Source organism: Scleropages formosus, chromosome 18, assembly GCF_900964775.1.
Source record: "Scleropages formosus chromosome 18, fSclFor1.1, whole genome shotgun sequence".
Classification (NCBI taxonomy): Eukaryota; Metazoa; Chordata; class Actinopteri; order Osteoglossiformes; family Osteoglossidae; genus Scleropages; species Scleropages formosus.
This window is the reverse complement of record NC_041823.1, coordinates 16,430,413-16,455,536: the sequence shown is the minus strand read 5'-3', so window position 1 is coordinate 16,455,536 and position 25,124 is coordinate 16,430,413. Positions and strand designations below refer to the sequence as shown.

Below are 25,124 nucleotides of genomic sequence, written 5' to 3'. Positions count from 1 at the left end.
TTGTTGTGCTGTTTTTTGCACATGGTCATAGCTTTCCATTAAACACCTTTAGCTCCACATACCTTTCTGGGTAAATGAAAATGATGTGTAGGCACTCATATTTCCAGAGACTTGCTCAAACACTTCCGGAATCTACTGACACCAGATATATCCAGGGGGGAGTGCCCAGTTACCGTCTGTGGAATTCTTTCTTCATTTTGTCCGGTTTCCGGCCACCCACCATCCACGGCAGCAGGAAAGACAGCACACACAGGACGGACTAGGAGACCCAGGCGAGTGGAGCCACGAGCAAATCGAGAGTGAGCAACAGAGGCCACGGAGGGTAAACCAAAGAAGCGGGTGGCAATGCTTCGCAGCCTCCTCATCTCAGGTTGCCATCGTGAAGGTGCAACAACCCGAAGCGGCACAGGGACGAGGACGCGCCTGGCTAAGGCAAGTAGAAGGGTGATGGGGCCACGAGGGCCCTCGGCGATCACAGCTCCGCTGCATGTGGCTGTCATCCGAGCGACTCCCTGAATGCAGGCGGCAGATGCTGGCACGGGACACTGGCGCTCTCGAACGTGAGGGGTGGGGTGGCGAGGTTTTTGGTTGAGGTAGGGTTCTTTCTTACTTCATGAGCAGCTTTACAGGCAAACGGTTCTCTTGATGGCGCAGACATTTTCGTCGGGCTGAGGTAGCTATCTTTGGAGTTTCGGGAGTGTTGGGGCAGGGGTTTGGGGGAACAGCTGCATCTACAGATCCTCCACATCTGCCAGCGAACAAACAGCATCGCGCTGACATTCCGATAAGATAACCGCAGCACCGTTCGCTGATCCCGAAGGGAGACGGATTGAAAAGTGATTTATGTCCAGATAGTTGGACTGTTCAGTTTTAACGTGCTATGTGTAACATTTTACAGTACAAATGGTATAAAATGTAACACAAAGATAGCTTTGAAATAAATACTCTGTGCTGCGTGAGCCACATTCCTACTTTATACGGCATTTTCTGGGTGAATTTTCTGTTCCTTCCCATTATGTCTTCCAGTGAGCCACGAATTAAAGAATCTGTGCTACCAGGAGCAGATATATTACCAAACCAGCCATCGGGAGTATAAGTTTTGGTTTCAGTGGACACTTTGGTAATATTATCTTCATATGAACACAACGCCTGGTGTGAAAAACGAGGAGGTTCCAAGTCTGTTTTTCCACATAACAGGAAGGAGTAACAAACACCGGAAAATTAGATAAAAATGTAAAATATGGAACCGTCCCCTCAAGTTAATTTTCGGCATTTATACACCTACTTAGGTATATTAGCTTTGGTTTAGGCTGAAGGCAGCAAGCACTTCTCACGTGGAGGTAAAACCTTGATAACTTGACCAAATGACTTGCAAGAGAATAATAACGTTGTGTGTTTGTGACCGTGTGCTTTAAGAGAGGCCCCGGGGGCTGCTGGAAGGTGTAAGGCAGTGGCAGAGTGGGGATGTGGAGAGAAGCTGTTCCGTGGGGGGGTGCAGCGTGCCGATGCGGGGGTGGACTAGCCAGTGCCCGTGCCAGGTTGGCTGGACAGGTGCTGCTCGATGAGGACCTGGCACTGGGCGGGGGGAGACTGGCACTGCTCATCCCGTCTCTGGGCAGGGAAGACAGCTTTTAGAGTCGTGTCGGTTTGCACACATAGCATAACATTACTGTGACGAGGATTCGTCTCTGGAGTCAGTAGCATCACCGTCAGCATCATCAGTATTCTGAAGGCACCTAGGGTCTCACTTTGAGCTGCCAAAGAGCAGCTGACATTTCAAGAACAGAGCTACAAGTAAATCAAAAGGCATTAAATTTTCTGTCTTTCTGCTCTTCTCAACAGGATTTGTTTATGTGAAAATAAAATTGTTCATTATTTTTTTAACTCTGAATAGCGCAATTGCACAAGCGCAGCATATTGCAGAGCATATAACCATAATGTGACCTCTTCACAGCGGTTGTACCTTTTACCAAAATACCCTCAATAGCCTCGCTGAACATATACTGAAGTATACATGGATAAGGTGTAAAACTGAACAGGGTAAATGTGAGTGTTGCTTCATGTTTATGTGATGTGTTGAGGTATCAGACCCACCTGAGTCACAAGCTCTATGACTTCTGGGGCCTGTGTAACCTCTTTGGGAGCTCCGTTCCTCTGCCCCCGATGCCCCTGCTCACTGCCCTGAGGCACAGACCAGCTGTCCTGGGTTAATTTCCTGCAGAACAGACTGGGAGACATGAGAGTATGGAGTCAACATCCAAAATCCAAAGCCAGGTGGACGTTTATCTGACACCGTAACTCTAAACACTAGTACACACGCTACCTGTGTAGCATCAGCTTCTCTTTGGAAGAGATAAGTAGGTAACGCATATTCCCTGTTCAAGATGGACTGTGATTTTACACTGACTCATTTAGCTGACACTTTTCTCCAAAACAACTTATAAGGTTAAGCTACTTAAAATCATTTACCCATTCATACAGCTGGGTAATTTTCCGGAGCATACTGGGGTAAGTGGCTTGCTGTGGGTCTGTTGGTAGCATTGCAAGAGCTCTGCGGTGTGTGTGTGTGTGTGTGTGTGTGTGTGGAAACACTGCACTGGGTGAGACTTAAACTGGCAACCTTTGAACCCAAAAGGCAGCAGCTCTAAGCACTTTGCTGCCAGCTGCCCCCCTTTCTTTCCCCTCAGCAGTCGTCTCCTCACCTGCGGCGGTACCCAAACATGAGGAAGAGGACGCAGAAGATGATGCAGGCTATGCCGATGTGGATGCCCACCACAATGCCTGCCATGGACCCCTCTCCCTCCTGCCTGCAGTTGCACAGCCTCTCGCCACCTGCGGCACAGAGAAGAGCAAGGCCACAGAGAAAGGTGACATGTCAGCACGCACACACACACACACACACACACCACAGAGCGCTTGCAACGCTACCAACAGACCCGCAGACCGAAGGTGGGCAGAGGCACACGCTCGGCGTGAGTCACGCCCAGCACACTTCTATATGACGTGCGCACAAAGCCGTAGGAAACGCTGGCAGTGAGGTGCCGACGTGCCGCAGCTACGGTGCGCGCAGACAGGAGTAATCTGCTCTCCTGCATCAGAGCCCCACGTGGGGCTGCAGTGCGATCCAGAGGCGCCGCAGCCAGTCTGTGCCCACCCATCCCCTTCCCGCTGCTCTGGAAATGACTGTTCAGCAAAAAAACCACTAAATGCAACGGGACCGCAAAGGATAAACAACCCCACAAACTGACTGATATGCCATGCGGTGCTTGTTTATCAGAGGCAAAATGCTAAAAGTGTAACAGGGATTGCAATGGAGTGAAATGAGCCTAACCCTAAGTATAACCTAATGGTAGGAGGGCTGTGAAAGTGTTTGTGCAGTGATGCCAAAAAAGCTCTAGTTCAGACACAGAGAGGAAGACAGCACAAGTGTGACACCAGCACCCCCAGCGCCACCACCCAGGGGGCTCTGACTCTCTTCCTGATAAACAGCACGATTAGAGCAATGCCGAGGCTTTTCTTTCAGAGCTCCTGTCACTCAAGCCGACTTCGATTTTCCGAGGTGTGCAACGCTAAGGATGTGGATCCTTCTCCGGGGACTCGCTTTCCCTTCGCTTCCTGGAATCTAAACACAGACGCCCTGCAGGCAAACTCCTCTGTCCTTGTCTCAAACTGTAAACGCACATTATTTGCAAAACAGTAATCCTTCCATCCCATTGGATGTCTCCAGAACATTCCCAGAACTTTGCCATTCCTGCATATTTGTCTGCCTATGCACACGCTCATATACACATAGACACAGACACACACACACACACACTATGTGTATAAACTGTATGTACCTATTATGCACGCATTCATAACCACATTATTCTATGTGATGCTATAAGTGTATTGGCTCCAGTCACACTCAATACACTCACACTGTTTGTATCTTACCTGCACTGGTCTTGGTGCTACTCATGTCCCCACTCATGGAAACCAGTTGCTTGGAGTCACTGCTGTCCCCATTACCATTGTAGGCCACCAGTTTAATTTCATATATGGCTGCAGGCTCTGAAAGGGATTTCAGATTCATTATTGCAAAGGCAGCAACTTCTAGTGAGTGTCCAATGCAAGATAAAGCTATTGATCTCAGGTATCTTATGACATCCAGGATTCTCACATCCTTCTATTCGCTTATTGATGCCAAGGACTCCATTTCGGAAAAATGTGAGAGATACTAATATTTAATGAATAAATTTCACAAATATTTAATGATCCAATAATTGAATGAATGAATGTAGACAATAGTAATAACAAGAAGAAGAAGAAGTACACAAACCATTAGTAGAAAGTCTGCAGACATTAACGGCACTTATATATGAAATGTAACCATCAAATGCAATTCACAGACACGTGGTGGGCACTCTGTACTCTACTCACCAGGGCTTACGGGCAATCATTTTAAATAGCATTACTTTCACACAACGTATGACAAAAACTGAGTGGAGTTCTTAAATGGCCAAGCGGCTAGAGACCGCATTGCCCGGAGACACACTGACCTAGGTGGGAGATAATGTGAGTGTTGATATGGCTGGGCATCAGATGAGGCCCTTGGAAGTCGGGCTCTGGGACCCTGCGGTATGACAGCCTGAAGCCCTCCACCTTCCCTGGCTTGTTAGGCAGCTCCCAGAAGACCTGCATCGCTGTGCCGTTCAACACCTTGGTGAAGAACGCGGGGGCGGTGGGAACTGTGGGAGCAGGAGTGAGAAGGAAGACGAAAGAGGGGTCCGACGGGTGGGGGCAGCAGATGGAGAAGAAGGGGAACAAACGAGTTGGGGGGGGGGGGCGGGGGAGAAGGGGAGGCACATCGGTGACGTGATGAATTGAGGGAAAATGAGGAGGCAGACAGGAAATATAATTTGAGAGAGAAAAAATCCACAGAAATGAGGAAAGAGCAGGGCAGGAGGACAAAGCACATATCAGCAAATGTTACGAGCAATTTGTCTCCATTAAAGCACATCATGATTTAAAACAACAATTAAGAGTTTCCTGTCCACAAAGCTTGCGTCACTCGGAGGTGAAGGCCCACCTGCGCCCAGCGTTGTGGCGACGACCGTGCTTGACTGCTGGCTCGCTCCCAGCGGCGAATAGGCCTTCAGGTAGATGGCGTAGGTGGTGCCAGCTTCGAGGTTGTTGAAATCGTGCTGGAAGGTGGTCTTGCTGACGGCTTCCTGTAGCTCGCTGCTGTCTGGCTCTGCGTGACAGAAAAGGGAATATCAGCACCCTACCTGTGTGCTAAGAGAGAGACAAGAAACAGTTGCCCCACCTGACCCCGTGGGTCTGCCCTCCCCTCACCCTAGCTTCCTCACCTCCCAGCTTGCGGATGTGTAGCACGTAGCCGATGATGCCATCAGTGACCTCGGCGGGAGGCTGCGCCCAGGTGAGCTGCAGCGTGGTGCCGGACAGAGCGGTTGCCCGGAGGTCCCGCGGCGCTTCGGGCAGCTCGGTCGCCGGGGACACAGCTAGACGCGCACTGGCCTGATTGGTGCCTGCGCTGTTTTCGGCGATGCACTGGTAAATGGCCTCATCCTCCGAGGTGATGCGCGTCACTGCCAGCGTGCTGCAGAAACAGAATCAGAATCAGAACGAGCTTTATTGCCAGGTATGTTCGCACATACAAGGAATTTGTCTTGGTGACAGGAACTACCACAGCACAGACAGAATGACAGTGACAAGACAGGTGAGAAGATAGAGTATGTGAGCAAGGGATAAAAAAATATTTAAAAATATAATGTACCCAATATACAAGAAACAGTGGGGTAAAGCACGCTGCAGGGAAAGATGCTGGGAAATATGGGCAAACACTCGGCTCTAAGAAAATACCAATGTTTCTGCTAACACGACATAAGAGAAGTGATTGTTGTTACTTTCACCTCTGTTTATAGAAGCTACCTGAATAGTCATTACAGCAAAGCATATTTAAACCTAACAGGCAGCATGGAAGGGATAGGGCGCAACACTGCCACCTACTGGTGAAAGGCATGAACAAAACTGGACCATAACTAGAGGGCAGCTTTGTGTGTGTGTGTGTGTGTGTGTGTGTGTGTGTGTGTGTGTGTGTGTGTGTGTGTGTGAGCACGTCTACAAAACATTCAGCTGTTTCACTTGGCAATATTTAAAATGCAGACATTTCATTACATGCCAGTTTTGAACACCTCATATTTCAAATGCATTTAAACATTTGAAATTGTTAAATATGGCTTTGCATTTAAACAAAGTTTGGGAAACCATACTTAGGTCAAATTAAAGACCATCACATACTTTTGATACATATATCATTTCATTATTAGTTCTGGCATACTCGTTTTGAAAGTTTACTATAACGTATGAGCGTAGACATTGTAGATACAGTATGTTCACAGCTAAGAGACAGCGAGTAACACACAGCTTAGTTCGTACTGCAGCATGTCTTCAGAGCACGAGCACATAGCTGTAAAGCACCTGTTGTTGTTGGTGAGCTTGACGTTGTCTTTTGGGCTCAGGATCTTTCCATTCTTCAGCCAGATCAGGTGAGGTTCTGGGACCCCCTGAGCCAGGCAGGTGAACACAGCACTGCCCCCTGCTGGCTTGGAAACGGACTGCGGCCACTGCAGAAACTCGGGCGGAGCTGGAAAAGCGGAAGACGGCGGGGAAAAAAATTGCTAGAGAAACCGGTCTGTTTCACATTCTCTTTACGGGCCTTCTTGTGCCGTGCGCACAAAGGAAGACCGTCGACGCGGCTCTAGTTTTTTTTTTTCTGTCTTGTCGATGATGCATCAGGCACTTGAACTTAAACGACACAGATGAGTACATCCTGCAGGTCCAAAACTGTTTCGCAGGCTGCGGCACTTCGCAGAATGGCTACTTCAGCTGTTGCACCGGCAATCTAATAATAAGCAAATAACGCATTCGCTGCGAAAAGCTCATTTTATCAGGAACCGTGAGGAGAGTCGAGTAGGAGCTGGCAACTCGGCATCTGCTCAGCAGTTTGCAGGCCAGCTCACTTACATCTGGAGTGCTTCAAGATTATTTCTTTTGTTTGCATCCAGCTGAATGAAACGGTGTCATGTGTCTCTTTTACAAGTGTCGTACTACAGCGCTACTGTTTATTCTAATTCAAACATATCTTTCTGGCCGCCTCTCGCGATACAATGTCATCACGCAATCGAGCCATTCAAAGACGGCACGATGTGCCCAGCAACAAAAGGAGGGATGTCAAAAACGAAGGAAAAGATGGACAGGTGTAAAGATAGGCCCCCGGCAACCTGCTGAAAAGTGCACTCTTTGAGTCCTGAAGTGGACCTCAACCGCAGCGACAAAACTCTTCCCTGCGGAACCCAAAAGCACCACGTACCATTCCCCACTCTCCAAGGGGGACAGATGTGGGTTCACCGCTCGCGCTAACAGCCGGTTCAGTAGAAACACAATGGCCGCGTATGCTTGCAGGACCCAGAACCCCAACCCTGTGCATCTCATTGATCTATTGCCATCCAGAGCCCCCTTTGCTATAATAGCTTTCTCTCAGGCCTATTGTGAGGAGGCTGGGAAGAGGGTCCTAGAGGGAGGGGGCTGGAGAGGGGGGTGGGGTTAAGGGCAGGGAGCACGGGGAGGCCGATTTCAATAGGGAGCCATTAATCAATCACGGGATGGATTTTATTCCTTCTGCCTCCACCCTCAGGGCCTAGATTCTCCGTTTCTTTCAAGAGGCAAAAAATACATCGCTGACTAGATGGGCCAGTAAAATGTGAAACAGGGACCTTTATAGGAAACGCTTGTTTTTGTGGTCACTTGTTTTAGCAGACTTGGTGGTTGTAGCTTTTCAACACCATCAACAATATTCATTCAGAGGGTTTTATAAACAGCAATTTAAAAAGACTTTAGGAGACATTAATGCCTTATTGTTTTTTTTTTTTTTTTTTTTTTTGAATTAAAGGGCTCCAAAAACAGAAACAACCATTTTAATTATTTACACTGAGTCACACTGGGAATATATTTATTGGGCAATATATTTATTCATTTACCACACAGTATTTTATAGATTAGTTACCAGCAGGAGCATTAAGTAAACAACTATTTTGTTCTAAGAATGAGGAATAAAAAAGTATCACAGCCTTTCCTCTGAATGTTTGTGGATGAGCCCCACAGAGTATCATCAGCCCACAGAACTACACTTCGCCTGAAGGTTTGCAAAGATTCCACATTAAAGTCTTTAATGAGCTGTTTTGAAAAGTTTCTCACAATTACATCCTGCTGCAAACAGTGCACATGGACCCATATGCAGCAGTAAACATTAATATTCCATTTGAGAACTGTAGAAAACCCCTGGAAAAAGGGGAATTTATCTGCATTGCCTTCACAAAAGAAAAAGCATTAACTAATGAAATCAAATTATCACCACTGCAAAAAAAGCCTGAAGGCACATGCACACAAACCGCTGCATAAATCTCAACGCTCTCTTCACAGACACCTTCCCATTTAAGGAGATTTTCCTTAATAGAAACACCACTGGGTTTCTTGGCAGATGTATACCTTTGTATTTACTAACTGGACTCTCCAGAGTGGGCCAGCAGTTCTCCAGTATGCCAGGGTGGTTAGGGTCAGTGAGCGGGGTGCTGCATTCCCGAAAAGCGGAAGATAGATGGCCGATTGTGGGTCTGAAAGGAAACCACTCAAGGCTTCTATAGAGCCTCTGAATCGGGGTCTGCAGATAGGGGGGTAGGTAGCCGGGACGGTTGCCTTAATGAATCCGCCCGGTAAGACACGCTCCTCTCCCCTCGAGAGCCCTTCACATTTGAACTTTGCAGAAATTGTTTATCCACAAGGAGAGCATCCCCACGGCAAGAAAAGGGGAGGAATGGGACTTGCGAAGCCAGCCGTCCCAGCTCTGGGTTTTTCTCCTTAGGGCAGCCCAGGAAGAACTCCCTCCATCATCCTGTCGGCCTTTTATTGACACCAGATTGGAGGAAGTTGTCTGTTTGAAAATCGCATCTCCCACATTTGACCAAAGATCTCTCATAAAACTAGACTGACAATGTGTATCACATTTTACCAACATCGGTACTTATATTGTTATTGTTAGCATCACCTGCATGGTAAATTCTTGGAAGAAAAAACATATTTCTAGCCTTTCAGAACTGAATTAAAATCTTCCAGGAAGTAGACATTCAGGACATATGAAGTACATGTCTTCCCTATGACAGCTGTCCCTTCGCTGTAAACCCTCGGAAAAGGCCCCTCACACCTTTGTTCTGTGGCCTCTCCCAGTGTCCTGTGCACTTTTACCCTGATCTTGGCTGTCCTCGTGTTCCCTTTAGCCCCGGCTGCTAGCACAGACACAGCCAAATGTCCGAAAAGACAACACAGAGAGGGCAATGAGAGAAGCATCACCTCGCTGTCAGGACCCATCCGTCTTCTTCGCAGACCTCACTAAAGTAAACCTATCCAAGATGCCTCCTGTCCCAGCCCCGCCTCTCAATCACCGCTCTCTCTTCTCCATCATCATGGCCCCACCACCCAGAAAAAAGTGCTCCTAGGAGCTTGTGGGGAGAGGGGCAGAGGTCAGAGGTGAGGCGTGATCCTTCACTGACACAATTATCCCCACCCCCTCCTGTTCAATGTTCTCGCCCCCCCTGCTGCCCACCCCTCAGACGGCCACCCATTGTATGTTTGTGGTCTGCATCTGTCCTGCCAGCACCGCTCTCAAGCTGCCTTTGGGACAACGGGGTCCCCCATGACCGTGACCTAGACCAAGGGCTTGAGACTGGGGGGGGAGGGGAGTGGCACAGTCGGAGAGCGTGAAAGGACAGACCCTCGCACCACCTCCCATCAACAGTGACCTGGGGCACAAATAAACAGGCCTGAGACAGACAGACCTTAAACTTGAGTCTGCAAACTGTTTTGCATAAGGCAGAGGACGTCCAGGTCCAGGTTCAGAGGGACTTCAGATTTGTCAGAGGTCACCAACATCAGCGGCCAGATGGTGTGCATACAGATGGAAAGAGACAACCTGCACATGGATATGGGCTCAGGGCTGAGTATAAAGGCCTTCAAATAAAAAAATGAACAATCAAGATGAACCTACCTTGGCACAGAGGAAATACTACATTTAACTTATTTGTCTATACAGTACAAATTCTGTACATGGAACACCGGGGTACAGTATGAGATAACTGTACAAAGGAGATGTGGATGCACTCTAACTAAGGAAAATATATGTGTAACCTTGCACAGTGCTGATTTGCAATAAACTATAGATTACTTAAAGATTCTACGCTGTAAGGCAAGGAAACACTGAATTCTTATTGGAACACAATCAGTTATGATGCGATAGCAGATGGTACTGTATTATACATGCAGCGACAAACATCTACAACGGAGGAGAAAATATGATGGAGGACGAACAAGCAGACTGTCAGAAACAAGGATTATGCAGTGAAGGATACAAATATGAGAACAACATAATAACTATTCACTGTGGATAAAAGTGAACATTCTTGAAGAGACATCTAAGAGCTTAAGGTACAGCAACACTTTCGGGGAACGTGAGATCTCAGGCTCTTTGTTCTCTTTCCCATATCAATCAATAAATTAATGAATATATTAAACCGCAGGCCCCCTTGGGTCTGCTGCTCCAGTCCAGCTGTAAAGTGTTAAAGGACGGTATTGATTGGGGTCGACGAACAAAACAGAGAAAACAGTTTTTTAAAAAATGTAGGATTACTGAATACTCCTAGCAAAAATGTGAAAATCAACTGATATCTTCAGTTCTGTCTTTCTATGACTTTACATGTTCAATTTACAATTATTTACTTTTTCCAGTTGTACATGTGCTTCGAGGATGTCTGTAGCACTTATGTTTGTTCTTATAGTAAATAAACCCTCTTTACTTCGCTACTGGGAGTAGTCAGGTATTACCAGTTAAATAGCGGTGAAACATCCCTACAAGATTTGCTGGCAGAAGCTGATGGACCCTGTCCGTCTGCAGCGGTGTGATAGCAAGCAGCTGTGCTCTCCATTATTGGAGTTCAATTGAAGGCCAATACAAATGCTTAATTACACAAAAGAACCCACGGCTTCATAGCAGCACCATAAAAAAATCAAAAGGTCAAAGGGCTGGGGGGGCATCCGCTGAGCCTTAAGGTCATGGTCAAATGCGAAACTGGCTAATATAGTCTAGTCTGCCTAAATTCAGCCTCAACAAGGCTTATTAATTCAAAACCTTCCCCCCACATCATTTGGACCCCCTCTGCTGTGCAAAGCCACAGAATGGCTGTAAAATGCAGACTGGCCCAGACAGAGAACCTGAGAGGCTGATCAGGTGATTGTCTTTGGAGGTAAAAGAGAAAGCCATGTTGGAGCAACGTAACCCAAGAAAACACCGGTTATCCTGTAAAGAAGAATGATGTTGACGCACACTGGTTCTGGTTATCCTTCAAAAAGAATGATACTAATCTAATGTCACTTTTAGCTTTCGATTTGTTGCAGCCTTATCAGTTACAAAAATGAAACAATTTGGGATGAGTTGTTGGTTTCCCGGATCAAATCATGCCAGAGCACAGAGACACAGAACAACATGAGAACAGGATGTGAAGAATAGGTGTAGAAAAGCAAATACACACACAGGGACAATGCATTGAGCCCAGAGGGAAATTAGCCCAAACTAATGTGTTCCACCTCCGATCTGTCAATGGTCACCGTGGCCACAGAGGTAATACCAGTGTGGGACTGCAATTCTGCTGCTTAGAGAGACCTCACCTTGCACAACCAGTCTGCCCAGGGCAGTACGCCTCATCCTGGTCCCAGGACGGTTGGCAGAGCACACGTATACGCCCGAGTGCTGCAGCGATACGTCAGAGATCATCAGGTTGCCCGTGCCCAGCACCTGAATGCCTTCCACGCCGATGGAGCGCCCATCTGCGCACAAACACAGAGGCAAGAGAGGCCAAGGCATCAGAGCCCGAGGCTCACAGGCAGAGTCGCTGGAAAGGACCTTTCATCTGCCACGTTCTCACTGACACAGCTCAGCTAACAGCCTTACGCATCAGTACCGTGCTTTTCCAAAGTGAGAGGTGGACACGCAGATCTTACCCAGGCGACTCCAGGAGACAATGGGTCGCGGGTTCCCTGTTGCAATGCACTCCAGAATTGCCGTCTGGTGGACGGTTAAGGTGAGGTTCTGGGGACCCGACAAGATAACCGGTTCCTTGTAAAGCCGAGGTGCCGTCACTGCATAGAATGAGATGGTGAAAAAGAGACAGGTAGACAGAGAGCAGTGAGAATGAAGAAAAGTACGGGGGACACCACAACTGTGTTGTATTACAGAATTACGTTATCGCTTAATCATGTATCACTGAATGTCTTTTGAAGAGACAGGAGACAGATACTAATATTCCAGAAACACAGGAAAAGCACAGGGAAAGTAGCGACCTGTGACGTCAAGCTGGGCCTCATGGCTGTATCGAGTGTTGGCGATGTTGGACGCCACGCAACGGTACATCCCACTATCCTCATGTCTCACTCCTGTGATCTGAAGGATTCCAGACGGGAGCAAGGTGTACCTGGTAAAGGTAAAGGGCCTCATTTTGATAAAGAGGATCACTCGAGTGCTGGGGATGGCTGGTGGCAAACAAGATGCAACACAGCAGTGTCCTCTTTCTGGGTGGTTTACAGCAGGAAGCAGCGCTCCCAACACTGTGTACTGTAAGTGTGTAACTGCATGCATATTTGTGTGTGCTGGAGCGAGCATATATACAGTATGTTTGTGTTACCTGTGGTCCTGAGTGCTGAGAGCAGTCCTGTTCCTCTCCCAGATGATACTGGCTTCTGGGATCCCGTTCACCTGGCAGCGGAAGCGAGCCACACCCCCTGTGTCCACGGTCATCGACTCAGGATGCGTATGGAATTTGGGGAGAGCTAACAAAAGACGGGGCGCCATCATCCTCAAAAACATCCATACGCGGCACTGCAGCACTGCACTCAAATTAGGAATTATTTTTTTAAGAGCCACATATCCCCATACCTCCACCTCCCACATTTAACTTGCACTCCTCCTGCTTCTCAGGTACTTCAACTGACCATATAGCAACCGACAAAACTGCATCACCATGGTAAAACACCACTCATCCTAGTGCCAGTCATATTTCAGTTAGAATATGTATAATCCCCCCTGGTTTCTATCCAAAAAAGGGCCAAGGAGGAATGTGCAAAGAGTAAAGAAGAAGTGGCTCATTTTATCAAATGATGCTTTGCAGCGGACTGGCGTGCCGTACTGGGTGTGTCCCCTCCCCCTCCAGCCTTGCGCCCTGTGTTGCCGGGTTAGGTTCCGGTTCATCGCAACCCCACTTGAGACAAGCGGTTGTAAACATTGTGTGTGTGTGTGCGCGCCCGCTTAGAACTCTCACACTCACATGCTAGTTGCACCCGGGCCTTCCGGCTGACCAACATGCCGTAACGGTTCTGTGCCGCACAGTCGTATTCCCCTGCGTCAGTCTCATTGCTCTCCCTTCGCTTCTGAAAGTTCCGGATCAGCAGGGTCCCATTGGCCAACACGGCTGCCTTCTGACCGACTGGCACCGGAACTCCATTTCGGCGCCATGTGATTGAGATGGGCCCTTCCCCCTCTACCTGGCAGTCCAGCATCAGGGGACGATCCCGCACCGCTATCACATCGCTGGGCTCGGTGAGGAAAGCCAGCTCTGATGAGGCTCCACCCATTCCTGGGAGAGAAAAATTGATCATTATTAAGTGTTACACGGAATGTTGCCAATTAAAACAAAAAGGAAGGCAGAAGGTTTGAAAACTTTTTATACGGCAAAATTCAGTTGATGTAAAACACCGAAATATATTAAAAACCGTATGTCACTGACAACATGAACAAATTGTTCTCAATTGCAATATACTAATTATTTAAAAAGCCATTTTCTTTGGTTCAAATTGTGAACTTAGATGAGCAGAAACACAGAACACTAAACACTTTTCACACTAAGTTTTTAATCACTTCTCTCAGACTAATATTATATACTTGCGATTTTCTGGAGAATAAGTAATTTCAGAGGGTTTTGGTCAGACTCTCTGTTAAGGAACTCAAACTGTCTTCTCATAGCCCTGCAGTGGTTACAAATGTGTACAGTAATTTGGATTCTGTATTGGCACAACAAAAATGCCAGCGCACAAAGCCAGCAGTGCCGCTACTGGGGATCATCCAAATTCAGCTCTTTTCAGTTGCACTTTAAAACCCTTAACCACTGGAGTGACAAAGGGCTAGGAAGGTTATATAGGTTTATGGTGTAATAAAGGTCCTGGTCTTCTTTTATTGCTGCCTCAGAGAGCCAGGACAGGGAGGACACATAAAAGATTATTGATGGAACTGTCCCAGACAAGACAACTCAATACCTTCAATCCTTGTGTTTGCTAATCATTCCCAATTAGAGGTAACACTGAATGTCAAGGTCTCTGCACTTATAACTGTCCTCGACTATTTTCACGCTATTACTGCAAAACATCTTCCTAGTTTGAGAAAATGCTTCATGATGACCGCAAAGATGTCTGGTCAAGAGTGATGTAGAACAGTGTCTAGTGCTTAAAAGATTTTTCTTGCCAAAACCTTTAAGAACATGAACCCCCCATGACAAAGAGTGAAAGCAAAGTACATCAAAGGTAATGTGCCACCTTTCCTTTTCCCTTAAACAGTTCATGTAAAACTGGCAGATTTTTATGTGTGCAAGGAAAAAATTATATTTTCTGGCCTTCATTACCATTAAATTACCATGTGTGTTCCTATACATAGCCCAGTATCAGCCACTGCAAAACTTTAAGCTTTGAAGTTGAAAATCGCTTTTCATGCTACTATGCTCCCTGTTGGGACAAAACTTCTAAAACTAAATAAATAACATTTTAATATTTTCTGTGTTGCCCTTGTAAAATATGAGGGTGTCAGCGCAGACTATTTGTCTTTTGAGTTATTACAGGCAGCACAATACTAACGACAAAGGAATAAAAGGAAATTAATAACATACACAAGCCCTGTCCTTTTATCTCAAGCAGCTCTTGGTTTACATTTCTGATACAGCTGGGCTTTGCCTCAACCAGCCCCTCATTTGCTTGATAGGGCCTTAATTACAACTGGAAATCGGTCATGTTCATTTGGGATGAAGAGGAGTGCGAAAGCGGCGGTTGGCTCTCGCGGTGCCGCTCCGCCACTTACAAGCCAATGAAAGGCTGGCTGAAAGGAGCGGCGAGAGGTGTATGACTCCCTAACTCATTCCCACAAAGTGCTGCTCCACAGAGTGGGACTCATCTTTCCAGCGAAACGGGCTCACCGCTGTGCTCACTGGTGACAGCTTCATTCTCAGGGGTACAGGGGGCGCCGGAACGGTGCACGGGGAGACAACAGCACAGGAGGGGGCCTCCCCAAAATAGATGGATGCTGTTGTGGGACAGGGGACTGTTTGAATAAATATTTCAGAGTGAACTTGCACTTGACATTGTCCTAGGCCTGATTGATAGCTCTGTTAGTGTTCTTCTCATCCCCGCAAGATCTACAGCGCCCCCCCCTGCATCTCCCAACCCTTTCACAATGGGGCCGAATGCCACGGAGCCATTGAGCCAGAGAGGGCCGTACAATGCAAGAGCTAAGGAAGAAGAGAAAGGGTGGGGGGGGGAGGGGGGTCAAGTTAGGATGACTTCTATTGAGATGCAGTAGGGGTGTGGGGGGTAAGTCTACTGATGGCACGCCACCACCCCCCCCAAACACAGGCACTAAGTCCCATCATCAGCCACACGAAGGAAACATCTGCCCCCTTTTACTGATCCTCAACCCCCCCCCTCCGCTTCGGGTTCCCCTTTTCACTCGAACTTGGAGGTGACTTTCCCATGCCACCCGATCACTCAAACCATGCCCCTGGCCCGTCCCACAGTCTGCCCCGCCGACACGCCCGTCCCCCCATTTTCTTTGCCAGTCGGGATCTCCTGTTTGCCCGATTCACCAAGTCACCGCCCTGACCCCTCTAATGCTGGCCGCCCTTCGCGCAGCTGTTATGGAAATAAACACGCCTGGAGAAATCGAAATTTGCTCTTGAACTTGCGCAATGAGATGTGAAATTGAGGGGTTTCTCGCCTCCTGCTCCGTCTGCCTTCTGAACCTACAGCCCCTTCCCCACCCCCCCTCCTCAGAGATAGAAAAAACATCGTAACCTCACCCATGACCAAGAGCATGCTCAGCCAACATACGTTGAACTGATACAGCCTGAAATCCACAGCTGGCTCTCCTTCAGATCACGGTCCTCTACTTCCAGCCTTCCGCTCACAAATGTTGCATCAGGCATACTTTAGGACCTCTTACGCTCTTCAGCGCATGCTGTGTGTGCCCAGGTTGTTCAGATAGTCTGTCTGCTAAACTCTCTTCCCTTTTCTCATCCTTGAGTTCACCTTTTGGATCAAGCACCACGGAAATAAAGCAAGAGAGCCCCTTTGGTGGCACCTTGCCCGAGACCCATCACAAGGGGTGGTGAGTGTGAAACTTTGTCGTTACAAAACTGAAATGTCAAATGGGGAAGAAAAAGAATTTAGCTTAAACTCTGTGAACTACAAAATATCACTGGCGTAGAAACTCTTGTTCGAAAACCTTCTTTTCGAAACCGTCCCTAAAACAGAAGCTAGCAGTGAAACTTTCACCCACAGAGCAACGAATGCAACCTTAATTTAAATTTAAGTTAAAAAGTGGAATTAGATTTGCACAACGTACTGAAAGAAAAATCACACTTCTCAAGGCAAATAAAACATCCTCAAGTGAGGCTCAATGTCCACCGTAAACATTTTCTTGATCTGGAGGCCCGGGCCACCGGCCCCCGAGGTGCTAATGAGCTGCTTTGTGCCTCAGCAGTTCCGTACGAGACCCACATCTCACCAGCCGGGGTTTATTGTGTCTGCAGCAGCAGATCTGCAAAGGCAGCATCCCACAGGCCTCTGACGGAAAGGAAGCATTGGCTTTGAATACCTGGAGACCGTTACACTCGACACATAAACAGGGTGCACTGGGAACAAAGCACTCCTAGGGTATGGCCTTTAAATGGCTTACAAATGGCTAGTGAGTCACAAAAGGCCCATTGCGAGTCATACCTCGGTTCATCCACTGCTAAATTATGCCGCCTGACGATTTCTTTTCTTTCAGGCATTGAATGTCCTCGTTTCAGGTGCGGCATCTTAAGGGACAGAATCGACACAAATGATGACAATGATGATTGTGACTTTACAGCATCGCCGGGGCTCATATCTTGGGCGTAACTGTGATAACAACATTACCAGCACTACTATTCAAAGGCTGTTTGGCTCATCTAAACTGGAGCAAATAATAACACTACCTGGACACCGCCTTCGTTTGGGAAAGCCCTTCTAGCTGTGGGTGTCCAAATGGCTGGACCATATTTCCCAGCCATCACTGGAGCGCATTACAGGACTTCTCTGCCCCTGGGTGTGATTGAGTGTGCAAGCGTGGGGATGAATTCACCCCCCATCTGGGTGTGAGTAATGAAGGGAGGGGGGGTCTGGGGTGCTATCCAGAACAGTGGGACACCCCTTCCCCCACAATCCCCAGTCGGTGACCTCAGTCCCTCGGGGGTCATGAGAGAGTTGGTGGAGGAGATAGGCTGGAGGACAGCTTGCGTTTGGTTACCAAAGACCGCCATCATGCCCCTGCTTTGTCCATTGTCCCTATGGCTGGCCGTGAACTTCTCAGCCCATTGTGATCACCACAGTGCTAAGCCCTCCAAGAAAGCAAAAGGGGTTCAGGGTAACCAGGATAAGGCAAACACTAACAAATCCCCTCATTGATTGCGCCCCACTCTCTCAATCCTCTGTGGGTATTGGGGGTGTTAGTCAACACTATATGTAAGAGTGAGGACCTGAATTTTAAACTGACATGTTCCACCCTATTCCACTCTGCGATGGGTGCTGATGTAAGCAGTGAAGGAAGAGACTTAACTTCCTTAATTTCATGCTGGACATCAGAGAAATCTAGTTCATACTACAGCAGGTAGTGTGGTGGTCATAGCTGCTGCCCTTGACTGAAAGAAGCAAGGTTTGAAACCCACTTCCTACTCTAGTACCCTTGAGCAAGCTACATACCATGACCCGATACAGCAAAAATTACCCTGCTGTAAAAAAGAGTAAATCCCTATAAGTGGCTTAATATTGTACGTTGTTTTGGAGGAAAGTGTGAGCTAAATGAATATATAACCCATGCACTTTATATCCATGGTTATAGTATCCTAAATAGTTGCATACACTATATTTAAGATGCAATTAAGTCTAGGCAAGCAAAATAAACTATTCTTTTCATCACTGCTTAGATGACACTTCAGTCCAGAACAAATGAGAGCTTTACCCCTTTGTACAGCTATTAAAGCTGAAGGAGTTACATCTGAAGAAAATTAATTCTGGCATATTTCACGTGATAAAATCCATGCTATCGCTTGCTATGATGTTTGAAAAGATGCTAAAGGTATTTATATACATATGTACATATTAGCAACTATTTTTCAAATAACGGTGTCCACATTTTGGTCAGAAGTGGCTGAGTGTTTAGCAGAGAATACGGTGCTTAGTGCTGACTGTAAATGGAATGCTTTAGGTTCAAATCCCGCCTCTGCCTCAAACCCTCGATTCAGGTACTCATCCTGGGTTGATACAGTAGGAATGCAGCGCTGTATAACAGCATAAATCATCGTACAGTTTCTAACGCTGCAAATTGCATCGGATCTACGTGTCAGCTAAATAATACCCGGAGTTTGCTTCAAAAGTGTGTTTCTTAAAGCCTCCGCAAAACTGAGTGAAATTTTAATTTAGCTACAAAAAAACAGTCAGCCCTCCTCCCTCTCCCGACAAAAAAGCTTTATCTAAACTTTCTTTTCTTCCTTTTAGAAAATGTATTACAGGCCTTTGTGCGGATTACACATGCATGTGCACCCCGAGAATCCCTCCCCTTTTCACTCCCACCCCCCTATTATCCCCATTAAAGCGGCTGGAGAAGGGACGCGAACAATGGCTGAATGCCCACCATGCAGGGAAGGCACCACAGGCCTGGGAGCGGGAGTCCGGTCGCAGCACAGCGTGCGGTGCGCAGCGCGGCCCCCGCTCTTTGTCCCGCTAATGGGAGTTAAACTCCTTCTCTTCTGGTCTGCCGTTGGCTCTTTTAAAGCGCGCCTTGCAAAACACGCTAATATGGGACGACTTGCATTGTTTAAAGATTGATCGTCATTAAGTCGCGACTGCTAAATTGAAAGTTGTGTAAACAGGCGACCGTTTCCGATTGAAAATTAAAGACGAGAATTCCAAGGCTTGCAATTACTTACCCACACCCTAGGAAACGTGATTGCCTAGCCTATTGAGCACTGTAATTAATAACACGACTATTGTGATGTTCATAACCCTAGTGTAGTGTAATAATGAATTTGCTATAGTATTGCTCTCTCCAAAATGTCAACTAAATTGATTCATCATCAAGCGCTGGAGCAGCTACTCCTATACTTTCGGTGCTAATTTACATTAATAACACAACAACTGATTTCCAGGACCGTCATATTCATGATGTGTCAAGCACAAAAACTTACACCTTTGCCACACAGCAAGTATAGCCGTGGCTGCTATAATGTCTCAAGTTCACTTTCAGATCCATACATTGTACTTTGCAGTTGGATGTGTACGATCACACAACTGAAGACGAATAAAGATGAAAAAGCTGACATTTATCATTACGATTATAGGTCATAATGCTGTAACTGCTGTTTCTTTTACCGGGAAAATGATGAAACAATGGCACTGGTATTTCCCATTGTACAGCTACTTAATTGTGCGAAATCCAGCAGCTGTAAACAGTCTTGCTTCAACTTAAGACTTGTGGATTATCTCAGTGACTGAGGGTTGTCTTGCTGAATTAAAATGTCCTAATCCATGCCTGTACTGGGTGTATGGAGACATGGCCAGAGTGGCTGCGAGCGGATTACTGTCCCCATAAAAAGATCTCAATCAGGAAAGCCCCACAAAAGACTGGCCTTACGGAACTGAAGGTGTGAGACCGAGGCCGTTGTTGGTCTCTCCCAGGGCTTTTCCAGTTGCTCAGTGTACCAAGAGCAGGAGGCTGAGATAAACCCCTTGCTCTCAGCCCCAGGCTCTGTGTCCGTCCAGCCGGATGGCAAGTGCTTCTCCTGTCTGTTACAGCGGTAACATGAAGTGTTAACTCAGTCCAACACGTTCTGATCCCAAAAGCATTCTGGAAGCACTGGGTGCACATAAAACTCATAAAACACTTTGGCCAAATGTCTGGAGCGCTTCAGTGTACCTAGTGCATACCTCAGACTTTATAGCACCTGCCTGATTACCTCATTTAGCTGGACAGGATGGTTGTACTGAACCAAGGTGAAAAACCCCAGGGTCAGTCATCTGCCTGAAAGGAACTGGGTCTGTTTCTGCAGTCATAATCGCAGGTCTGATGTCTCTTACTGACCTTAACACTCATCTGTGCTACTGAACTCAAGCGAGCTTGTAGGAAGAGTAAAGGCTCATCTGGTCTTACTGAACCTTGTGGGCTACTGGATCTTTCTGGAATATTATCAAGTAGTGATGTGCAGAACATGAAGAACAGCGAGGGCAAAAACTGAAAGGGTGAGTTTTATGCGAAACAGCAAGGTCACCTGTGAGCAGGTTCATGTCTGGCCTTGAGCAAACAGAGAACAAGCGCCTCTCGCATCCCAACCTAAATCTCTCTGGAGCCTATGTTTGCAAATCAGTGTGGGGATAGGATCTGCTGCATTAAAATACCGCAAACAACTTTGAAGATCAGGACATAAGAATGTGAAAAAATCTCAAACTCTTCACATAGGTTAATAAATAATATTTAAAGTGTCCAGATATGAATTGAAGCTCCAATAACGTTATATTGCATTAAAAAAGAAAGGAAACTGAATAAGTGAAGAAGTTGTAGGTAGCCGAAGAATGAATAACCAAAACTTAAAAGTTAAAAGGCACTTTTAACAAGGACAACAAGAATAACGTTTTTAAATCTTAATTACACTTTTTTCCCGGCACATCCTATACATACTCCATAGCTACACTGAGTGACTCAGCTGAAGACCCATCTTACTATATTTAAAGATTAACAGAGTGAAATTAACCTCATCATGATATCTAAGACAAGGGCTGCAGGAAGTCGAACTGCTGAGTGAACGCCAACTCGACACTAAATTAACGAAATGAGTAAAAATAAAATTAGAGAAGAAAATAAAATTAAAAAAGAGTTCGGAAGCGGCAGGACAGTGAGTGAGTGAGTGAAGCACAGCCAGAGCTCCGGGCGTCACCGTGTCGAGCCGAAAACCAGTCACTCAAAAGCGTGCGAGCGGTTATGAAGAAATACCACTTGGAAAGTGTGTGTCTAAGCATGGCCGAAAGAGAAAAATTAAAGCGGGGTCAACTAGCGGAGACCGGCGGAGAAGATGCGCGCAGCGCGAGGAGGGAGCGCGCGCCGCCGCGAACGCGCGCGCGAACTTGGTGCAGAACGAGCGACGTCGCGCTTCTGCGCGCTGGAGGAGAACTTGAGCTCAGCGAGCGGTTTCTGGTGGGAAAAGTCACGCAGTGTGAGAGTCCCTGTAACTGCTGCTAGGGCGTTATGTTTTAACGTTTTCTCAACGAACAAAAAAGTGTTACAATGTTCTTAACTGCTGTTATACATAGTCCCCAGAACAACATTGATTGTATTTCATCTGATTTTTACATTTCTTTCAACTTAATGCAAACCAATTTTTTAAAAACAAAATCTGGGAACATTCGCCCTTATCCATATTTTATGTGTATGTCTGTATGTATATATATATATATATATATATATATATATATATATATATAAAATGTATATATACATACAGACATACACACATATAAAATATGGATTACATATCTGCTTCAAATTATTTACACGTTGTAGAAGTTATCAGAACCATTACCAAACGTTAAAGTCTTATATTCTCCACAAACAATAACCTCGGGCAGTAATATACATCAATCGTATATCTCTGTGTGACTAACGAAAAATGAACATTAAAAAATCTCAGCTATATAAGTCATATTTACAGCTATAACTTGTGTTTAACAGTTTTATCACAAGACCGGCATAAAGCAATTATGATATCACTAATGTGACAATATTTGTACTGTATAATTGGTTTCAGAGGATACCAGCACCACCACCATTCAGCATCGCAGTGATGGGAATTAAACCTTACATACGCATTTATTTATTTAGCAGACACTTTTCTCCAAAGCGACTTACAATGGATGTAGTGTTATGAGCCCACACACCTAGGCTTATTCACCGTGGTGACTTACACTGCTAGATACACTACTTACACTGGGTCACTCATCCATACATCAGTGAAACACACTCTCTCTGTCACTCACACACTCACTGTGGGTGAACCTGAACAGCATCTCTTTGGACTGAAACGTTACTGATGTATTATCAGCCTGCTGTAGTTTGACACACAAACAAAACGTCTTGACACCACACTGAAGCACTGACTATTCATTACAAACACTCAGTTTTATCAATATAAACATGCACCTATTTTCTAAAGATTTACTTCATGTTAATTTTCACGACTACGAATATAAATGAATGGGCGGCGACTGAGCGCACCGAAAGTTTCGAATTCCTTTATTTATTTCATTTGTACATCTAATATACAAAACCCATTCTGTAAAATATAATCACCTGTACACAGTACTGGCTAAATAATTATAAAGTGAGAAGGCTTTTTTCTTCCTTTCACCAAAAATCAAATTTCTGGTAACCAAAATTTACATTTAAATTTCTAATGATTTTCTCCAAAGCGACGTATATATATCAAATTAATTTTAAAAATGCAACTCACCTGAGCAGAGGACAAGAAGAAGAAGTGAAAAGACCAGAATCGCGCGCTGGTTCATCATGCTGACAAAATAATCCAGTTTCACAAAAACAAAAAACGGGGCGGCTGTATATAAGTAACGCTTTGTGAAAATTACATTTGTCCCATCAAAAAAGTAGAGGATGCTTAAAAATAAAAGCCTTCAGCGAAGTCAAAGGAAATTTCGACATGTGTGCCGTCTTTCCAAAGTCCTTATCTATGCAAATGTAGGGGAAGTTAACAAAGCACGCGGCGCGTCGCGCTGCTCCCGCCACACACTGCCGGCCCGTCCGCACGCGCTCTGCGAGTGCTCCCGCGCGCCGTTCAGCACGAGCCCCGCCTGGGACAGCGCACATTAGCTATGCGCCCTTATTGTTGTCTGCGCCGACACGACGATCGACGAGTGGACATTGATACGGCAGTTCCGCGAGCGGAGGCAGGTTTGTAGACGGCGAGCCAATGGGAGGCCGCGAAGGTAATCAGGAGGGCGGTGCTTCGAATGCCCCGCCCCACAATGAGGGATACCGGCATCTTGGTCACCTAAGGGCTCGGATACACACCTGTGGTGTCGGAATCAATAACCGCACTTGTGATTGTCCCGGACAATCGGAACCGAAAATCCCCAGAATATCTTTATTACATTACCCCCGTCCGGCTCAGGTGTGTCGGTGATTGGTTCGTCTCGGGTGGGGTCCGCTGGAGCTGCCAGGCAGCAGTGAGTGAGTGCTCCTGGGAAAAAAGTTACTTGATGATACTAGTCTATAATCTTAACTAGATTTTTAACTTCAGCTTTATTAAAAAAAAATTAAAATCATACACAGTTAAAAACAAATGTCAATAAGTTTACAACTGAACAACTACATTTCCTACGGTTGGTCAGCAAAACTTACTGAGATCATTACATAAAATACATTGTCACACAGTAACATGAAGTCTCTCTCCAGTAACATACATTCAAAACTCATAAAAAGGAAAACAATCCCCTTTCTAGCCTCAAAATATACGACTGGCCTACATCTTCCACACACCAACATACCTATGAAAGGACCGTCCCCCAAAAGCAGCCTGACCTGAAACATTATATCACATCCATGCATCTCCAAAACATATGAAATACTTCTTCTAGATAAAACATTCGCTTATATTTAACAGTAATGTTGGAGTGTCGTGTGATTTCTTGTCGGATATGTATTTCTTGGCATGAGTGTAATTTGTAATTTTTTAAACGTAATAACACGGTGATGACAGATACCAGAAGAAATGGAAATTCCTTTGGAGTCTGACACAGACACTCATACATTTGAAAGATTTTAATCATTTTTATTCAAGGTTTTGTCATGTGGTTTTATATTCTTTCAGAGAGATTGCCATTTCTTTTTACATTTCAAATTACTCTTTATGCAATGTGTTTTTTATGATTTCCTTTTGAAGCCTGTCATTTTAATGAGGAAATGAAAATATTGTCTCTTCTGATGATGTGGTTGCTTTTGAAATTGGTGCTTTTCTTTGTTTTAAGGAGTTTGGTGTTATTTTAAGTTCAATTTAAATGACTTTAATAAATATTGGGAATAAACAAATGTTATTACATTACTGTTTTGTATTTACTCTCAGTCAAAAAGAATCCATCCTGGTTAGACACTGTCCTCTCACAGCACAGTGTCCAGTCTTGCGAATTACAACAGGCTCCATAGTCTCCACAAAGCGGACAAAATCGACAGAATCAGGCACCAATTTTAATTTTCTTCTGCAAAACTTTCAATTATTAGCAGCAGAACGGCATAGCAGGTAGCGCTGGAGCCGCACAGCTCCTGGGTTTTGGGTTTAGACACGGGTTTGAATCTGGCACAGTCTGTGTGAGGTCTGCATGTCCCCTCCCACTGGTAACTCAGTAAGTTCGCTGTAGGGTGTGTGTGACTATGGTGCCATACACCCAATGTTTCAGGTGTAGACAGCGGATCACTACAACCCTACACTGGACAAGTAGTTATTGAGAATTATCAATATAATAATCATCCATTATAATGGATGGATGGACGATTGGATGGAGTTCTCTTTGAATTCAGTTATTACCAACAACTCAGTGAGTAAAGTTCAATTCAACAGTACACCTCTTCCCTTTCATTTTCACTTTTATTCTCTTCATTTGCATCAAATTGTGTTTGGCCTCAGGCA

General features: G+C 45.8%; 1 protein-coding gene across 1 annotated transcript; it reads right to left on the bottom strand.

Moving 5' to 3' along the window:
• Positions 1–998: 998 nt before the first annotated feature.
• On the bottom strand, positions 999–23,231 carry LOC108941895 (immunoglobulin superfamily DCC subclass member 3). Its single transcript, XM_018764800.2, has 14 exons — positions 22,938–23,231; positions 13,428–13,736; positions 12,789–12,933; positions 12,448–12,578; positions 12,109–12,246; positions 11,776–11,934; positions 6,484–6,649; positions 5,352–5,602; positions 5,072–5,236; positions 4,542–4,730; positions 3,937–4,053; positions 2,703–2,832; positions 2,095–2,227; positions 999–1,611 (listed from the first exon to the last, which is right to left on the bottom strand). Exons 1-14 carry the CDS (start codon positions 22,993–22,995, stop codon positions 1,519–1,521), a joined length of 2,184 nt encoding a protein of 727 aa, XP_018620316.2. The 5' UTR covers positions 22,996–23,231; the 3' UTR covers positions 999–1,518.
• Between the last annotated feature and the right edge of the window lie 1,893 nt (positions 23,232–25,124).

Bases quoted from the DNA above. Each gene is read 5' to 3' on its own strand.
- LOC108941895 (XM_018764800.2), bottom strand. From the start codon at position 22,995: ATGATGAACCAGCGCGCGATTCTGGTCTTTTCACTTCTTCTTCTTGTC. The intron at 11,935-12,108 runs GTAAGATCTGCG...GTTTGTGCGCAG, and splicing joins TGTCTCCTGGAGTCGCCTGG to ATGGGCGCTCCATCGGCGTG. The intron at 2,833-3,936 runs GTAAGATACAAA...TCTGTGCCGCAG, and splicing joins TAGCACCAAGACCAGTGCAG to GTGGCGAGAGGCTGTGCAAC.